The 17743-nt window shown below is 38.6% G+C and overlaps 1 protein-coding gene across 17 annotated transcripts in view; it reads right to left on the bottom strand.

The window, feature by feature from the left end:
• dlg1a (discs large MAGUK scaffold protein 1a) overlaps window positions 1–17743 on the bottom strand; it is a 139000-nt gene that overhangs the window by 38438 nt on the left and 82819 nt on the right. For 10 of the 17 annotated variants that reach the window (XM_017479979.3, XM_053683478.1, XM_017479982.3 and 7 more), the window contains 6 exons: window positions 8520–8618; window positions 7901–7966; window positions 3284–3334; window positions 1162–1286; window positions 434–603; window positions 87–223 (listed from right to left, as the gene is read on the bottom strand). In XM_017479979.3, coding sequence (XP_017335468.1) covers window positions 87–223; window positions 434–603; window positions 1162–1286; window positions 3284–3334; window positions 7901–7966; window positions 8520–8618 — 648 coding nt within the window. The remainder of the gene's footprint in view (window positions 1–86; window positions 224–433; window positions 604–1161; window positions 1287–3283; window positions 3335–7900; window positions 7967–8519; window positions 8619–17743) is intronic. The other 7 variants (XM_017479985.3, XM_017479990.3, XM_053683483.1 and 4 more) reach the window with 2 other exon arrangements.

Here is a 17743-nt window from a genome sequence, read left to right as displayed (position 1 = left end):
ATTAAATGGGTTAACGTGCCCTAAACTTAAAAATAAGTTGATTTTATAATTGTGTGAAGAAACTGGGTATCTTATAACAGACTTACAGCAATAAGTTTATCCCCAATCTGGAGTCGTCCATCTTTGTGGGCAGCTCCTCCCTCAATGACTTTGGTGACATAGATACTGTTGTCTCCAGGAATGTGCTGGTTTCCCACTCCACCAGCTATACTGAAGCCTAAACCTGAGAATCAACAAGCCCAGAAGTGTGAAAGAAGGATTACACTTTATACCCAGAAACGTCTCATTTTAAAAAGGACATTCCAGGCAACAGATGCTCTTCGGAAATGAGAAAATGCACAACGAAAACAAAAAGCTTAAGCAAGTGAGTCATAACTTACCACCTAACAAAGACAGGATTTGATTCTACGAGAAAAAATAATGATGGCTTTACCTTTGGGACCTTTGACAAGCTTTATGTCCACGATTTTCTCAGCGCTAGGCTTTTTTCTTCGGACATATAGCCTGACGATGCAGCCTGCCTCCTTCAGTGCCTCCACAGCTCTACTGTGAGTGACGTCTCTCACGTTCACATCATTTACTCGCAGGATACAGTCATTTACCCTGCACAGGATGAGGACAAGGGAGAATCAAGGGAGAATCAAGGGGGGAAAGTCTCCTGTGAGAATAAGTAAAAGTGTGTGCAGAAATGTATTTAAATTTTTAAAAAAATTTTTATTTTATTCCGCTCCTGTTAGATTTCTAACCAAACCCACCTACTCCTAAAATAATTCCGACCTATTTTAGCTGCTCTCACAGAGTATTTGCCAATCACACCACTCCCACAGAAAGTCTGAACAATCAAGCTCAGGCACAAAGTTTGATCCTACATAAAGTTTGAGAAATCCCACCCACACCTGCAGACACTCTTGACCAATCATGCATTCTCCTGCAGAAAGTCTGATCAATCCGGCCACTTCCACAAAAAGCTTAAGTAATCCCACCCGCTCCAACAGAAAGTCTGACCAATCGTGTCGAATCCCGCAGATAGTTTGACCCCCCAAGTTGTCCAACTCTGAACACCTCTAAGGTCAGCTGTAAAGAAATATATTAGAACAAAGAGCAAATCTGAAATGTGTATAGTATAAAGGATCTGTGTGCAGTCCAGGCATGCTGCCTGACCCGAGTCTGCCGTCCTGAGCAGCAGCTCCACCCGGGATAATCTTGGTGATAAAAATGCTCGGGTCTTCACCGACGTGGGGGTTATCGGTGCCGCCTGCAATACTGAAACCCAGACCGGAGTTTCCCTGGAGAGAAAAACGAACAATGAAAGAGAGCATGAACCGAGGAATACAATTCAGGTGAAGACACAATATAACAAACTCAAGCTTAAACAAGTGCAAACAAGATTAGTCGATCGGTGGTTGAAAGTTCTAGATGTTGTGTTTTGTTGTTGTAGTTCTATGGATAAAACTAGCCTATTTCAGTTACACTGTTTCCTCAATTAAATTATGGCCTTGCTTGCGACTTAAATTACGGACACCCACAGGAAGCAGTGCAGACAGTTTAGAAGTTAAGTTGTACTGTATATTATATCATGGTTTTTCTGAATACTCGATTCTGATTGGCTGGAAGGTGAGTGTTCAAACAGTGTATAATTCAATCAAATAAATGCAATCTTATCGCACTACTTTATCTCTGTGTATGATGTAGAACGGGCAGAATACTAGTATATAAAACAACTAACAAAAATCAACCTTTATTTTTCCTTTCAGTCACATTTTGCACTGCAAATATCAAAGTCAGCTTTATCTTGTCAATGCCGGCAAGTGACCATGGTATAAGCGGGATAATCCACGGCTACGTGTGCGTTAAACGATTTTATTGCACATCTCGCCGTGGATTATCCCTTACGCATACATTAGTGAACTTAAATTACAGCGTATGAAAACTAAGTCATTATAAAATCATTATACTATAGCATTGTTGTATTCTCAAATCTGACATGTTAGAAGGTGTAAAAAATGTTTTAATCTAACAACTAGCGCGTCCACAAAGCAAATCACAGTTTTAAATTAATGCGCTCATTCTTATATGATGTCGTTTCTATAGTAACAGATTCTGCAAGGGGCAAATTCTGCAAGGGGTATGTACATTTATGAGCACTGTATTTTGTAAAAGTAATCAGATTTTAAGGTTTCCATGTAGACCAATCTTCCTTTTAATGGATTATTATACTGCACCTTGTCTTAAAGAGATTTCATTAACCCAGCTAACCCGCAATCCTTTTCTTCCATTTCGATTGGGTGTGTATTATTTATTCCTTTATTCATTTATTCTGGTTAAGCCATCAACAGACAGTAAAGATGTACGTAAATATAGTTAATGAATGAAATGTAGAAAAAAATTGGTAAAAATGCAATTCAATTCACACTACATGCATCTGTCTAGCATTACGGCACGTGTGTCAAACATAAGATGTATTATTAACATCTGGCCCGCAGCCTCGCTTCATTCGACCTGCATGAACCGAAGAAAATACTGAAACATTAACATCAACATAAACATCAACACTATTCAGAATTCACAGCAGATCTATCCAAAAGGTAGCTACCGTAAACAGCTGTATATACGTACTCTCCGGTTGTTACTGTGGCTGACTTGACCGTGGTCTAAAATGCAGGTTAAAGTCAACTCCTGTGTACTGTGCCTGATGTAAGTCACACTCACATCTAAAACTGATTCAGAAGCATGTTGTGTGGTGTGCAGGTAGTGGCTTAACCAGAAATTAATTTCAGAGGGATGAGGAAATGTACAAAATAAAATCATGATTTCTCATCTGCACAGTTAACTAGGTAAGTGTGACACGCTAGTGCATTTCAGTGGATGTCAATGAGCAGTAGGAGCGGTAGTTTCATTCAACCCTAATTTATTCTTTAATGATTTAAGGCACAAGCTACTGTCAGAGATTCCATATTAATAATGCTGCCATGAAATACATGTATGACTGTGAAAAAGATTCAAATAACAGGACTATTCGTGCTGCTTTCTGCTCTGCTCATCATCATCTCATGAAGCCTGTTATCGGGATAAGTCTCGTATCATGGCTTTAGTGTATTGTCTCGTGCCTACTCTAAAGTGTCTTCAGTAAAAGGTCAACGTGTAAATGTTTGATCATTTAAACCTTTGACTGGATGTATAGTGCCTAATTTCAACATGCTGTGACTATGACATATAATTGGCAGGTGACGGATTAAATAAACTGTAGTAGAAAAAGAAAGAGGGCAAGCTACATGGCACTTACTCGTTCAAGCGTAATTTCTTCATATTCGTAATCAGCTTCTGTTCCATTTACCTGCAAGACAGATCAATATGAAGATGAGCAGCAACACTTCAGAAAAACTTTCAGGAGGACATGATAGGGTTAGTACAATCCAAAGGTAATTCGATGTGAAGTTGGCATAAAAATAAATCCAAGATTGTGGCTAAAAGTACTTGCACTTTATTTGCAGTCATTAGCAAATCAGTTTCATGTAATAACATGCAAACCTTACCACAACAGAGAGATTAGTTATACGGTTGTTAAATGGACTAGTCTGACCTTAGCATTTACATGAGCACTGAGAAATTGACAGTATCTGTGAGTGAGGGAACAAGAAAAAAACAAAAAACCACTGTATTCTGTATGCTTGACCTGCTTCTTGAATCAGAACATTCTTCACACTGACCCTTGAGAGCTTCCACCATGAACCAACCAGTGAACTACATGAGTACTGCTCAGTTTCTCAGAGACTGTGTACACAGAGAGACTGAATCTGCTAACAGATCACCGTCTCAACTCAACTCTCCAGCCATAGCTAGAACAGGTAACGTTCTTTACCGCTTTCTTCATAAGGAATACCGAACGCTGTTACAGAGCAAAAATGTAGACTACCAGGGTGTCCCCAAGGACTGGAATGGGAAACACTGCTGTAAAATATAGAGGAAATCCTCATACGCAGAGAGAAAGGCTAGCACAGTACTCCCTAAATAATGCATTGACTGATACATACAGATACAACAGAAGCATTGCACATAAGACATAAGACAGAACAGACTGCCTGCATCCAAAACAAATAATTGAGCCCAGACTGAGTCATGTAAGATGTTGCTGAAAATAAAAACACATGATAAATGAGGTTAAAGCCATAATAAGTGTGGTTATGCAACATGTTATTTTTGTGATCTCACAAGCTGGGGTTTAAGCTCCCAAATGGCCCTTTTAAGGCCTTAAATGCTAAATGCTTTTCTAACTTTCTCCATTAGAAAAGAAAGAGAGAGAGAGAGAGAGAGAGCGCAAGCGCAATGTCCCTATTGACCCTGCCCAATGCTAACTTTATTCTGCCAATAAACAGTCGATACGCCATCACAAGACACAAAATAATATCTTCTTATTAAATATTTAAACTATACAGTAACACTATCAAGAGTTGGATATTACCAAAATATGAAATACTACACAAACTTAATTTGAAGTTCAATTTAATTAGAAATTACCATGAAATGAACAGCATCATTTTGTTTTTAATGAGAGCATAGCCACCCTGTCAGTGGGATTAGTATTTTTCTCCTATTCAATCCGTACAGGATTTTGCTGAGTTTTTTTGTGATTGTTGCAGCCAAAAATGCTCGATTTCGCTGCATTTTGTCCCCCAGAATTTGCAATGCAATTTGTGGAGGTTTGTTTTTTTTGTGCATTTTTGCTACTTGAATTGGCGAAATTGCAATTGCATGAAATTGTTTTGCACTGTTTCGCAGTGATGTTTGTTGGTTAATGAGACCTTTTAGCTGTATTCACGTTGAATGTGTGTTGTGATGACGTCATGATGCGTCTTGGCGCAAATCTGCAAATAAATCTGCAGTAATTTGGAAAAATTTCAAGCCCCTCCGAATGCTGCGGTTTCCTTGATTTTGCGTTCATTTCTGCGATTCCAAAAACCGCAAAATCCTGGAGGGACTGTTTTTTTCCCCTTGAAGTATATACATATCAGACATAAATAATATTCCAATAGGACAAAATTAAATTAAACAACATAATAAGAATAAATAATGTGGTAAGATGTACATTTCAGGTATTTAGAAGTAACGGTGGTGTTCTTAAACGGAAAATGTTTTTTGTACTAAATTGGCAGTTATCAACATCATATTTAGCTAATAAAAAGAAAATTCGTTATATAATACGTACCAACATTTCTATACCCATAATCATTAACTCCAAATAGTACATGCTGAGAAAACTCATGACGAACACAAAATAGACCAGAGTAACATTTCTCTCTAGATCTCTCTATAGACGCCCGTCTCAAAATGTACATTTGGTGTCCATGACTTTCTAAAACTTTTTACAATAGCTTTTAGTTGGAAACCTATGAATTATTCCACATCATATTCCTTAGCAAAAAATAATATTTCAAGGATAAAGTCAATACATTTTTCCAAGGGATATTACAGTAATTCCAGTCATTCCAGTATGAGACTACATATGGAGTGATGATATTTGCATCATATAATTATAAGCACAGAGTATTGTACATATGCTAGCCTTTAATTTGATGATAATAGTGCATTATTAACATAAGCATTTTCATCAACATCTTGAAAACTTGTGGCCACATAGGCTGAGAACAGTGTTAAAATAACTGTCATTTTAACTGAATATGGGTTTTGGCTTTTTCTTTTTTAATGGATTCTACCTTTACACCTGACACTATGGCCCGGGTTTTCATAGATCATATATTTTAATATATCTACAGCACTTTGACTGCAAAAAGCACATGTTAAAATTCGACATGGTACAATGTTGCTTGGAACTGTCTCACTACCATGTACTGCTAGATGACATGTGATGGAGCTTTTAGATCTGCACACAAGGAGCTCAAACCAGCAGCCCTGCCGTCAAAACTGCTCTGTTAGCCGAAAAGAACAAGGAAAGGAAAGAATTGAGACACTGGTGTCCATATATAATCCTAAGTCATCTTAAAGGAATCCTCCCAGGCCTGCTAAAATACACTGTGAAAGTACTACCAGGAAAAACCTCCTCTTACTGAAGGATGAGAGAGAATTCGGGAGAAAAGAAAAAAAGCCATACCAGCGCTGCTCTACATATCACGTGATTGTGGTGACAGAAGGAAAGCCCGTTAGAGTCCATTCACCACCCATGCTTCATTCTAGTGTCGCTAGAGGGCTAAGTGATACAGCCAGCAAAGCTAATGCTAACGTTTCACTGGTCAGCGAAACCAGTGGCGCTGCTAGTCCAGTCACACAGAGAATCAAATACAGTGATGCACCTTCTTAGAAATAATAAAGATAAAACTGATGGCAAAATAAAATCATGCTTTAAAGAAATACCCTGAAAATTCTCAGCTAGATCTCACTGAGATAACTCCAAAGTAATTTGAAAAAGAAGACATCCTTCTATCCCGAAATTTATACAAGACGCAGTGCCATGTGATCTGGCTAATGCTAGTCTCCACAGTGATGAGGTCTCTTTTCATGAAGGACAACAACAGTGAACACTGAACTCAGTGGGCATTTTGGCACTTGGGAGGACAGGGATTATGGCACACTGCTGAAGGGGAAGAGAAGACTGGAATGTAAAAGAAAACATACAAACAAACAAACAATCATGTAGACTGCTATCCACACATACCCATATACATATACAGAGTGTTGGTTGTTAGTCAAGGCTACATTTTCAGCACAGAATGTACAGCATAAGCATCCTTCTTAGACAACCAGATTTGCATTTCCATAAGGAAATACACAACACTCGCAATGAGCTGAAATCAATAGAGGGATTAATTTTTTTAAAAAAACAAACAATGTAAGGGAAATGTAAAAAAATTAAAATAAAGACATGATAGAAAAGAGGCAGAAATAGAGCAGGAAAAAAAAGAATGGATAAATTAAAGAACAGGAGTGAGTGAGTGAGAGAGAATGTGAGTAAGCGAGCGAGCGAATGAGTGCATGAGTGAGAGTGTGATTGAGTGAGCAAGTGTGAGTGAGTGCGAGTGAGTGTGCATGAGTGAGTGTGAGTGAGTGTGTGCGTGCGTGAGTGTAAGCAAGCGAGCAAACGAGTGCGTGAATGAGAGTGTGATTGAGTGTGACTGTGCGAGTGAGAAAGCGAGTGAGAGAGTGAGTGTATGTGAGTGAGAGAGTGAGTGAGCGTGCGAGTGAGTGAGTGTGAGACTGTGTGAGTTTGTGAGTGTGAGTAAGCAAGCAAGGTGAGTGAGCAAGTGTGTGAGTGAGTGAGCGAGAAAATGAGTGGAGGAGTTAAAGTGTATGTATGTGTGAGTGAGTGAGTGAGTGAGTGAGTGAGAGTGCGTGAGGGAGCGAGTATGAGAGTGCGTGAGCGAGTGTGTGAGTGAGTGTATGTGTAAGTGTGAGTGAGCATGTGAGTGAGTGTGTCTGTGAGAAAGTGTGAGTGAGTGAGTGTCTATGTGAGTGAGTGAGTATGTGTGTTAAAGTGTGTGTGAGTGAGTGGGGTCTGTGTGAGGGAGAGTTTAAAGCAGAGCTTTAAGCCTGTGAAAAGCTTGTGTGACATCATCAGGTGGCAAGCGGCATTTAAACTGACGGACAGCATATTTCAAACGATTAAATATTTTATTAAAACTCAAAACAGATTCCCCATTTCTACCCGAACAGCCCTACCTTCCTCACAACAGTTTGAACAGTGTGTATGGTAAGAGGTATAAGAGAATAATAAAACGTAAGAGAATAATAATAATAAGAAGAAGAAGCAGAAAAAGACTGAGGAATAACAATAGAAACTCCTTCGATGCTGAATGAAATGGAATAGAATAGCAGATATTCAATGACATTAATGAAATCACAGAACACTGGACCTGTGGGGGAACAAGATTTAAATATAATTGGCACTCACATATGGGCTCACATAGGGAGAAGTGTCAAGGCTGTCTGTGTTCACCAACACCGGGGCTGGGCTTGCCTGAAAAACACACACATAAAGTCAGCATCTGTACACTGATGAGCACAGACCAGCATGCTTACTCCACACTAATGCACACACACACACACACACACACACACACATTCTCTCATGGACTGGAAATAAAAAGAAAGAAAGGAAGAAAGAAAGCTCAAGCAGCAGCATCTACATCAACACAATCAACAGAACACAAAAGACACTTACTCTAGGCATGTTGGGAGAGTCTTAAACAGGCATTTGCAGCAGATTAACAGCACAGACTGTGTCCATAAACAGCATAACATACTGCAGAATATACAATTCTGAAGCAATAATGCAACAAGCCAAGCCAAACTAAACCCTTCTGCAGACACACACCACCTGCATTAGGCATATGAGTGCTCTAAAGTGCGCATCAGTAACATAACATGGCATTCTCACATTAATCTCTCAAACTTAACATGAGCATCATGGAAGTGGGAGGAGTGAACACATGAGAGAGAGAGAGAGAGAGAGAGAGAGAGAGAGAGAGAGAGAGAGAGTTAGAGAGAGCACGAGAGAGAGAGAGAGAGACCTGTGACGTGGGTGCAGGGATGACAGTGGTCTCGGCTGGGACTGGCGCGATAGGGATCACAGGGATTATGGGAGCAGGGGGAGGAACGGCATCTGCCTGCTAAACAATAAACAGCGGAGGTCAAAGTTCAGGCCAGATGTCACTCAGCCGTACTGAAGATCATGAGAGATCCTACAGCATCAAAGCTGTAGAATAAAAGACAGCTAGCACAGGGAGAGAGCAGGGCAAGGAAGGGGTGCTTATCAAACAGAAAAAAAAATCAGACCATGATTAAAAGTGGGGATGAGCGATATGACAACATAAACAACAACAAGTTCATGATACACCATACTGTACCTACGTCTCCGCATTGCATTGCACATACAACTGCACATATCTGCACTTCATCCCATAAACAGTTCATACTTTTTCTGCAATCTATCTTTTATATCTTTTTATATTATGTTTTATATTTTTCTTTTTCTATATTTAAGTAAATTCTGGTTTTATGTGAATTCGGTTTTATGGCACCGGACAGTCGTAAAAAGCTCATTGTATTGTGTATGGCTGCGTGTGTAACCAATAACATTTCAATTTGATAATTAGGTAATCAAACAAAGTGCAAGATCAACAGCAGAGCCGGATTAATGAATTCAATTCTTGCGACTAGGCCCTGTATAACTACGGGGGGTGCAACGAATAAATACAAACCAAAACAGCGTGTTCATTTCCACCCTGTGCTGTTTCATAGTTTTTATCTTCTGATGAAAATATCCTTTACATTTAGTCCATATTTCATCGTCATATTTATTCATTTTAGTTGATTTTATTCGGACTAAAATCGAAGTGAATATTAGTCAGTGCCATTTTAGTTGACGAGAAAATTCGAAAATTAAAGCAATTAAGTTAATTATATGTTAACTTAAACATGTATTAACAAAAACATGTTTAAAACTGGCCTTGATGTGAAACCCTGATCTCCTGAAATAATATCATTATAATGAGTACACTATTGTAATACAATATTGTGAATTCTTTATGCTTTAGTTCTTCATTCTCTGTGTTTTAGTGTGTTGTTAAAGAAAGAGAGAATACACAGCGTGACTTACCATTCTACCCACCGCTAGGGTTGTCACGGTACCAAAATTTCAGTAGTCGATACCAATACCAGTAAAATTCCACGGTACTCTGTACCAATTTTGGTACCAAAGCGAAACACAAAAACGTGCGTAGGCTAAACATTAAGTAAGCAAAAACGAGAATGATTTCTTACACTGGAAATAAACTCTGCTATAATGTTCATAATGCAACCGCTACCATCATTTTAAACTCACCTGCTTGAACTGCTTGAATAAATACTGCGGGTAGGCTCTTCCTGAAAGCACGGTTAATCTATCTGCTCATAAATTTTAGGGGCGCAGCTTTTACACACTTAGCGGTAACAGTACCGAAAGCAGAAAACGAGCGCCCGAGAGGAATACATGTATTTCGCCTACTATATAGTAGGTAAGTATGTGGTTTCGGACGCAGCCATGGCAACCAGTGGAGCTGCTGACGCTTTGGCTCCAATGTCTTCTTGTTGCACGGTGCACCCATGAAAAGTTCCTGACTGACCACCTGTCAGGCAGCGCGTCAGTACCGGGTTAACCCGGTACTACTGCTACTTATGAAAATCTGGTACCGTCAACTTTTTTCATTTCAGTACCGACTTGGTACCGAAGTACCGGTACTTTTGTCAACCCTACCTAGCGCTTTACTTAAGTTCATGTTCACTTGTGCATTCGCATCATTTTGTGCAGAAGCGAGTTGTAATATTAGCTTTATGTTGTATAAATGTCTGATTAATCTCATATATGTGTACAGGATGCGTTTGGGTGAGTTCATTAACCTGCTAGTAAAGCGCTTCACTTTGCCGTTGTTCATGCACTGTTCAGCTTCAGCTCACGCAGCTTAAACAGCTCAAACCCCGACATTATTGACTACGACTGGATCATTTGAAACACTAGAACTATTCTTTCTAGATTTATCTTCTTCACAAAACATTGTTAGTGCATTGGTAATATCTTGCGTCATACATATTTAAATTAAAATCATAGATTCGACTGCACAGGTTCTGAATTTGAATGTGCATTTTAATTTTAAATTCGACGAATATTCGAAATTCGAATGATAATTTGACAGCCCTAGAGCAGACGAGAGGACAGAAGCAGTGTGAACGGCTAAAATATCGGTGATATTCATTCTTATATAAAACATGTAAGCACAATGGCTGATATCGAGGTTAGCAAAAATGATTGAGGTCATGTCCATATATCGTGCGATAAGTTGATAACGCAACTAATTATAGTTTCAGTACGTGTTTTTATACCACAGTACTGTTGAATTCTCTAGTATTTTCTGTTTGGTCAGAAGTTTATTAATTCTCTATAACAGTAGTACTGACCATAATCAAAATCACAGGTTTATATTAATGTGCTTATGGTACGTTCTAGGTTCTATAGTAAGAGCTAACTCACAGGGACTTGCATGGCAGGCATAAACTAATTATATAATAATAAACTAATTTTTAAAAAATCTGTCAATATTTAACTAAAGAAAAATGTCTAAATCTTTGATATGCTGATGCTTTCAGTTACAGCACTCTTAAGGGTCAGTAAGATTTCTTGTCATGAGGAGAACCATCATAACAGTACCTTGTAAAGATAACCTTGTTTATTTATTGTTACACAGTAGTAAAGTGAATAAAAATGTATGAAGTGTCATTCATTAATAAATCAAAAATTCTTTGGCAAATTTGCTGTGGCTTTGGGACATGCTGTTACAGGAAAATAATCCACTTGGCTTTGTAACACAGTTATAATAGGACACCCCTACAGTACAAAAATAATCATTTCATGAAAATAATGCAAAAAAAAATAAAATTAACAATCATGCAGATACAGGTCAAGAGCTTCAGTTTGGCTCTCATGGGTACAGACTCATTGAAACTGGAGAGATGAAGACCGGAAAAAGACCAGGTGATTTTTCTCTTTCTAATCATCAATTGTCCAGTTTGGGTGAGTCTGTGCTCATGATAGCTTGCCCTTGGCTGAAAGGAGTGGAAACAAATATGGTTTTCTGCTGTCTTAGCCCATGCACCTCACGATTAGATGTTTTGTACCTGGCCTGTTTTTTGTTTTTCGCACCGTTATGTGTAAACTCTGGAGACTGTTATGTGTGACGATCCCAGGAGATCAACAGTTTCTGAAATACACAAACCAGCACATCTGGCACCAAAGTCATGCCACGATCAAAGACACAGGGATCACACTTTTTCTTCATTATGATGTTTGATGTGAACATTAACTGAAGCTGTCACTGACCTGCATCTGCATGATTTTATGCATTGCCCTTCTGCCAAATGATTGGATAATCAGAAACCTGCATGAATGTGCAGGTGTACAGGTATTTTGAATAAAGTGGATGATGAATGTAAATTGGTCCTCAAAGTGTAGATTGTTGTGATGTCTCGAGCTTTTCTACTGAGCAGCTAACCGTGCCATGAAATGGCAATGATAGATTTAATAGAGAACTACTGAAAAGAATCAAATCAGTTATACTATATTATAAATCAATTATTATTTTAAAAAACAACAACAACAACCAATGTGTAAAAAAAAAAATCATTCTTATTTTTAAACTGATGTGTAAATAGACTAACAAGGGGATTTACCAGTAACTCTAATACTTAAAATAATCCTTCTCTACATCACCATCATTTGCAAATTAACAGTAAGCCTACCCCACATTCTGAAAAAGTTGGTCACATTGTTTGGAGGCTACTAAATTCAGTGCAGATTAAGTGATATCATAAAATATAGAATCATTGCCTTAATAATTGAAATCTTATAGTTACTGCATCTTAGCAGACTCAGTGGTATCATCAAACATCGAATTGTTGCCTTAAGAATTGAAATCGTATCATATTGTGTGGAAGCCGGAGGTTTACACCCCTACTGAGAATGAGCTTCAGGAAAAATCTATGAAGACTATTTTGCAGATTTTTACATGAACCCAGGTATTGTAAGACATGTCAAATTAACCTATCAGCGAACAGGAAAACTTCTGTAGATGAATATATAAAAGTCAATCCGTCAATGATAAAATGATGAGCGTGCTTAATTGTGATTTAATTTGTGATTTAAACCAACACATTTTTCATTTTCTATAGTTTATTTTATATAATCATATATTATTGTGTCTGCTACTGCTAATGTTCATTAATGTCTGTGGCAGCAACACGTGATGGGTTAATTAATATCAATGCATTAAAACATTAAGATAATAATAAATTGAATATCTGTATTCAACAGTCCACCACCAAATATAAATGTAAATATAACAAATATACCTGGCATCCTGCTTTTTAACTTGATAGTTTATAGTTTAATTTCACTGATTCATTTTCAATAAAACATTCTGTCAATTACAGACAGAGCCAAAACAGTGCTCAAAACCCCCCCCAAAAAAACAAGTCTCAGTCCAATTACTTATACAATACACTGCACTGGGTACATGGAGTATATAAACATACACTGCTCTTGAATCGTAGCTTAATTAATTTGGTGTGTGTACGTAGTGCCCTACTGGAGATGAGGTTCTAATCTCAGCTGGGTTTCCTTAGAAACATAGTACACAGACCCACTTATGATTCTCATTAGCAGTGTACCTGTCATTTCTAAAAGTACATGAAGCTGTAGCCGAGTATGTACCTGCTGTGAGAGAGGCTGCAGAGCTGGCGTTTGAGAGGAGAGAAAGAGCCAGTGGGACACATCCGATTCCCCAGCTTTCAGCACTCTCCAACAGCTGATTCACAGACAAACCACCCAGCCAAGAAAGAATTAAGAGCCAACACAGAGCCAGAGGAAGCTCCTACAGCGCAAATGTCCTTAAGTACCCAAACAATACTCCTAATGGCCTATATTCATTCTAAAGAGCATCTACCCAAGCTTTTGCAGCACTGTTATTCCTGAACCACAAACTACAAGATGATATCTTTTACAGGCCAACGGTGTGGATAGTATAATTACCAGTATTGCCGGTTTGTTACATAGTATGTTGTCATAACAGTAACAGGAAAGATTAGGATGTTAAAAATCATTAGCATTGATTAGGGGCCTCAAGTTCTAACCTGTATCGTGTCTGAAAGTTCAAAGGTTACATCAAAACCTTCAACACTGATTTAATTAGTCCACCTAACTATGTAGTCTGTTTTGTCAACATATTCAATTAAAGCGCACCTATTACGGTTTTGAAACATGCCTAGTTTTGTTTTACAACTCTCATGCAATAGATTTACCCCCCTCCAAATCACAAAAGACTCGTTCAATGATCCATTCTAAAGGATACATTCTAAACTCCTCCTTTTGGAGAGCATACTCTGCTCTGATTGGTCAGATGTCCCAGTCTGTTGTTTGGTCTACCGCAGTCAGCGTGTGTCGAAAAGGAAACGCCCACTGCCATAACGAGCATTAGCTCGGTCTGTTCGCGAGCAGCCGATGAAGACCAGAGGCGAGGCTTTTTGTTACAAACCTACGTAGGTTAGTACAGGAAGTAAGTCTGGAATCACTAACGACTCGATTCAGCTGTTCTAGAATCGGTTCCTTCTTTTGGGAGTCAATAACCCTGTTTGACCTGTGATTAGATTTTTGAAACTTTGCAGACGTTTTTACATTCACAAACAGCTCTATAACACACTACATGAAAGGTAATATTTGAAAAACCATAATAGGTGCACTTTAAGGACTCGTTCATATTTAAGCATGTTACTGATAAAACTTACTCTCCCTAGTAGGCCTGGGTGATATGACAAAAAATTTATCACATCACCATAGTTGAGGTCATTTCCACGATATACAATGCGCATCACGATATATAATTTAGCCAAAAAACTGTTTACAAAACAGTAGTAAAATAAACAAAAAGCTGAGTTTTCTTAAATGATTACAAAGACAAAGATTAGTTTTTTTTTTTAAATTACATCAAATCAGTGGCATCCAATCAGTACCATTTAATCTGTAATCATTAAAAACGTAAAAAAAAAAAAAAAAAAAATTTGCACCGTCATACCAACGATATCTCAGAAAAGTATATCGCGTAATCATTTGTCACCATATCGATATTATATCAATATATTGCCCAGCCCTACTCCCTACCATTATACAATATTTCCAAGAAAACTATTAGCCCAGTCATATGTAACATATGTAAGCCCATTTGTTTCTGCACCAAAATACACAAGTCTTGTACAGATCAAATACCAAAAACATGCAGGCATGTCATATTCCAGTTTGAACTTAAATAAAAGATTTACTTTTATTAAACATTTATTATAGATTTATAACATTTATTATTTTTAGACTGTATTAAACCTTGCACACTTCATAGATTTATTTATTTTTTTGCTTGATGTTATAATCTAAAGCAACTTAAAACTGAATAGTCGTGTCCTACCTCCCACCCACAACCTTCCGATCAGTAGACGAAAGCCCAAAATACAGATTGTACCGGCCTAGCATTCCACTAAGCACTACTGCAGTTGGGTATCACACAACTTCGTAATTTTTGAACTACTACATTGCACAGAATTACACCGCAACACATACCTTCTCCAATGAAATACCCCAAGAATTTTCAAGCCACGAGGCACTGGCAGAAGCTCTCACTTTAGCCTTGCTTTTTGTCAGGTTTTTCTTAACACTCAGGGTGGTGAACTTGTGTCTGCTCTTGCTGGAGGCAGGTAAAGTGCAGGAGCTGTAGTGTGGGTGGAAGCCCACAGGAGTCTGCTGCTGGCTGGATTGGGCAGGCTGGTAAGGCAGGTAATGAGGAAGAGGAGGAGGAGGATGATGCTGGTGGTGCTGCTGATGGTTATGGCTTTGGAAGTGGTGGTGGAGCTGGTGGAACTGTGGCTGCTGCTGAAGCTGGAGATGTAGCGACTGTCTCTGTGGGTGAACAAGAATGCTCTGGTAAGACTGGATGTTCTGATGGATCCTTGGCTGAACGCAGTTAGCAGTTACTCTGCTGACACCAATACCGCAGTCCTCGGAAGCTCTTGCGCAGTACTCATGGTTGTGGTAGTAGGTGGTCATCTTCCTGGCAGAAGGGATCCAGAGAAAGACATTAAGTTTCCACCGGTTCAGAGAGAAAAGGGCACAGCCATGAGTATGACGTTTGTCCTTCTGTTGGCAAGAAAGCGGACCCAGAGTGGCAGTAAATCCAGTCCATTCCTCTTCTTCCAGCCCCCTCTGTTCCTGCTTCCACTGTTCTGCCAAGCTTCTCTTGGACTGTGACTCTCTTCCTCTTTCTCTCCGTCTGCCTTACTCACCCTCATCCCCCTGCACTTGCTTGCCAATTAATGAGCTCCAATGGGCACCACACATGACAGAACACAGACTTTTTTTTTTTCCTACAGGCATGAATAATCAATGCTCCATTCTTGATTTCAGCTCAGGCATTCAGCACTCGTCTGGGATAAGTTCCACCCCTGTGCAGTAGAGGGAGATTTGCACAGTGCCGTTCCGATTTACAGGGCTTTTGTGTTTCTCCTTCATGGAATTAGCACAAGTCATAAATAGGTCACAGAGAATAAATGCATGGTGTACTGGATGTACAGCAGACCTTTAACTTTTGTCTGCACTCCACAATACTTTCCAAACTAAATGGTACCGTTTACTGTAAGCCCTATAAACGGATGCTTATTTAATTCCAGTAGATGGCTTTTAACTAACAGTATAGGAGACGTTCATGCATCTGAAAAAACATCTGAAAGCACCGCTGTTTCAGTGATATCGGATGTACAAGCATTTGCATTTTAAGAGGCTGCAACCCACATTCTCTGATACAGGAATGGAATGCATTTGCATATTACAATCAAATGTATTTCTTGACTTGTCATTTTTATCCAAAGGAACTTTTGTAGGGTAGATACATGCATATATAGCTGAGCAGCTGATGACATTTGAACTCAATCCTATAATGTTTAGGGAAAATGATCATCATCATTGCATGTTTATTTTTAACACATAAATTGCGTCCAAAGCACAGATCAATTTCGCAATTTATTAGGTCACATTTACTTGCACATGCACATAGGGACTGCAGAAATGTAGAAACTGCTTGCGTATGGTACTGTGCAAAAGTCTGGGCAGTTTTTTGGTATAAATTTAGTTATAGATCTTAAATATAACAAAAATTGAACTCAAACTTTGTCATTTAAATTTTTTTTGTTATATTTAAGTGTATTTGACTTAAAGAAATTGATTTATCAACTTAAAAATTTAGAGGTAATTTGTTTCCTCAATTTTTTTTTTTTTGAGTTAAATGAACTTATTAACTTACAGTGCACTTACATTTACTGTTATCCAGAGTGACTTACAGAAGTGCTTTGTCTTCTCTATCAAAAACACATCCTCATGTTACAGTAGTTCACTAGGTCAGGGAATAAGTATACCATAAGTCTTTTTAGTTTCTGAGTTATAATAATTTGCCCAATGGCTTCTTTGTGCCATATATTCAAGAAAGCATTCCATTCCTTTTTTTAAGAGCACAACCTGCCTTTTCGGGACACTAGATTTAAAAAAAGGGACAAGTTCAACTAATCATGTCACTCGCTGACCAGCCCTGAGATTGTATCACTTTTACAAACTTGTTGCGGGTCGTACCGTAGTGAGTCCCAGACCAACATTTTCAGAATGACAACCGTTCAGACATTGAATGCTAACATGTTATGGTGAACAGTACAGAACCTTTAAACATCATCCCCTGAGCTCTTAAGCGTAAAGTGTTTCCTCTGGAGATTGTGACTCAGGAGTCCAAGATGGTTCATCGATCCGGGTCTCTGGGATTGATGGGATACCACAATGCCCTGATGACTGGAACGAAACCAGCCCCTCACAATCATCTGTTGGCTCATATGTATAAAAGACAGCAGTTATCATCTCCTCCAATCATGGTCAGCTGTTCTATGACTCTGCATGAGCTGTAGTTAAAAAGAAAAGTAACATTACTTTAATACTTTCCCTGGTAGATAGCTGTCAAGCAATGTGAGTGATTAGTGTGTAGGAATAAACTAGTGTGTAGGAAGTACCCATATTAAATAAAAAAAAAAAGACATCCTTTCTTCCCGTTAAAAGCATTTGCCTCAGTGCCTTTTCACATGTAGAAAAATGTCTAAAGTGTAGACCAATCCTGTGTTAGCACAGGCCCAC

Source organism: Ictalurus punctatus, chromosome 11 (genome assembly GCF_001660625.3).
Source record: "Ictalurus punctatus breed USDA103 chromosome 11, Coco_2.0, whole genome shotgun sequence".
Taxonomy (NCBI): Eukaryota; Metazoa; Chordata; class Actinopteri; order Siluriformes; family Ictaluridae; genus Ictalurus; species Ictalurus punctatus.
The sequence above is the reverse complement of the archived record's forward strand: the minus strand, read 5'-3'. Positions and strand labels throughout refer to the sequence as shown.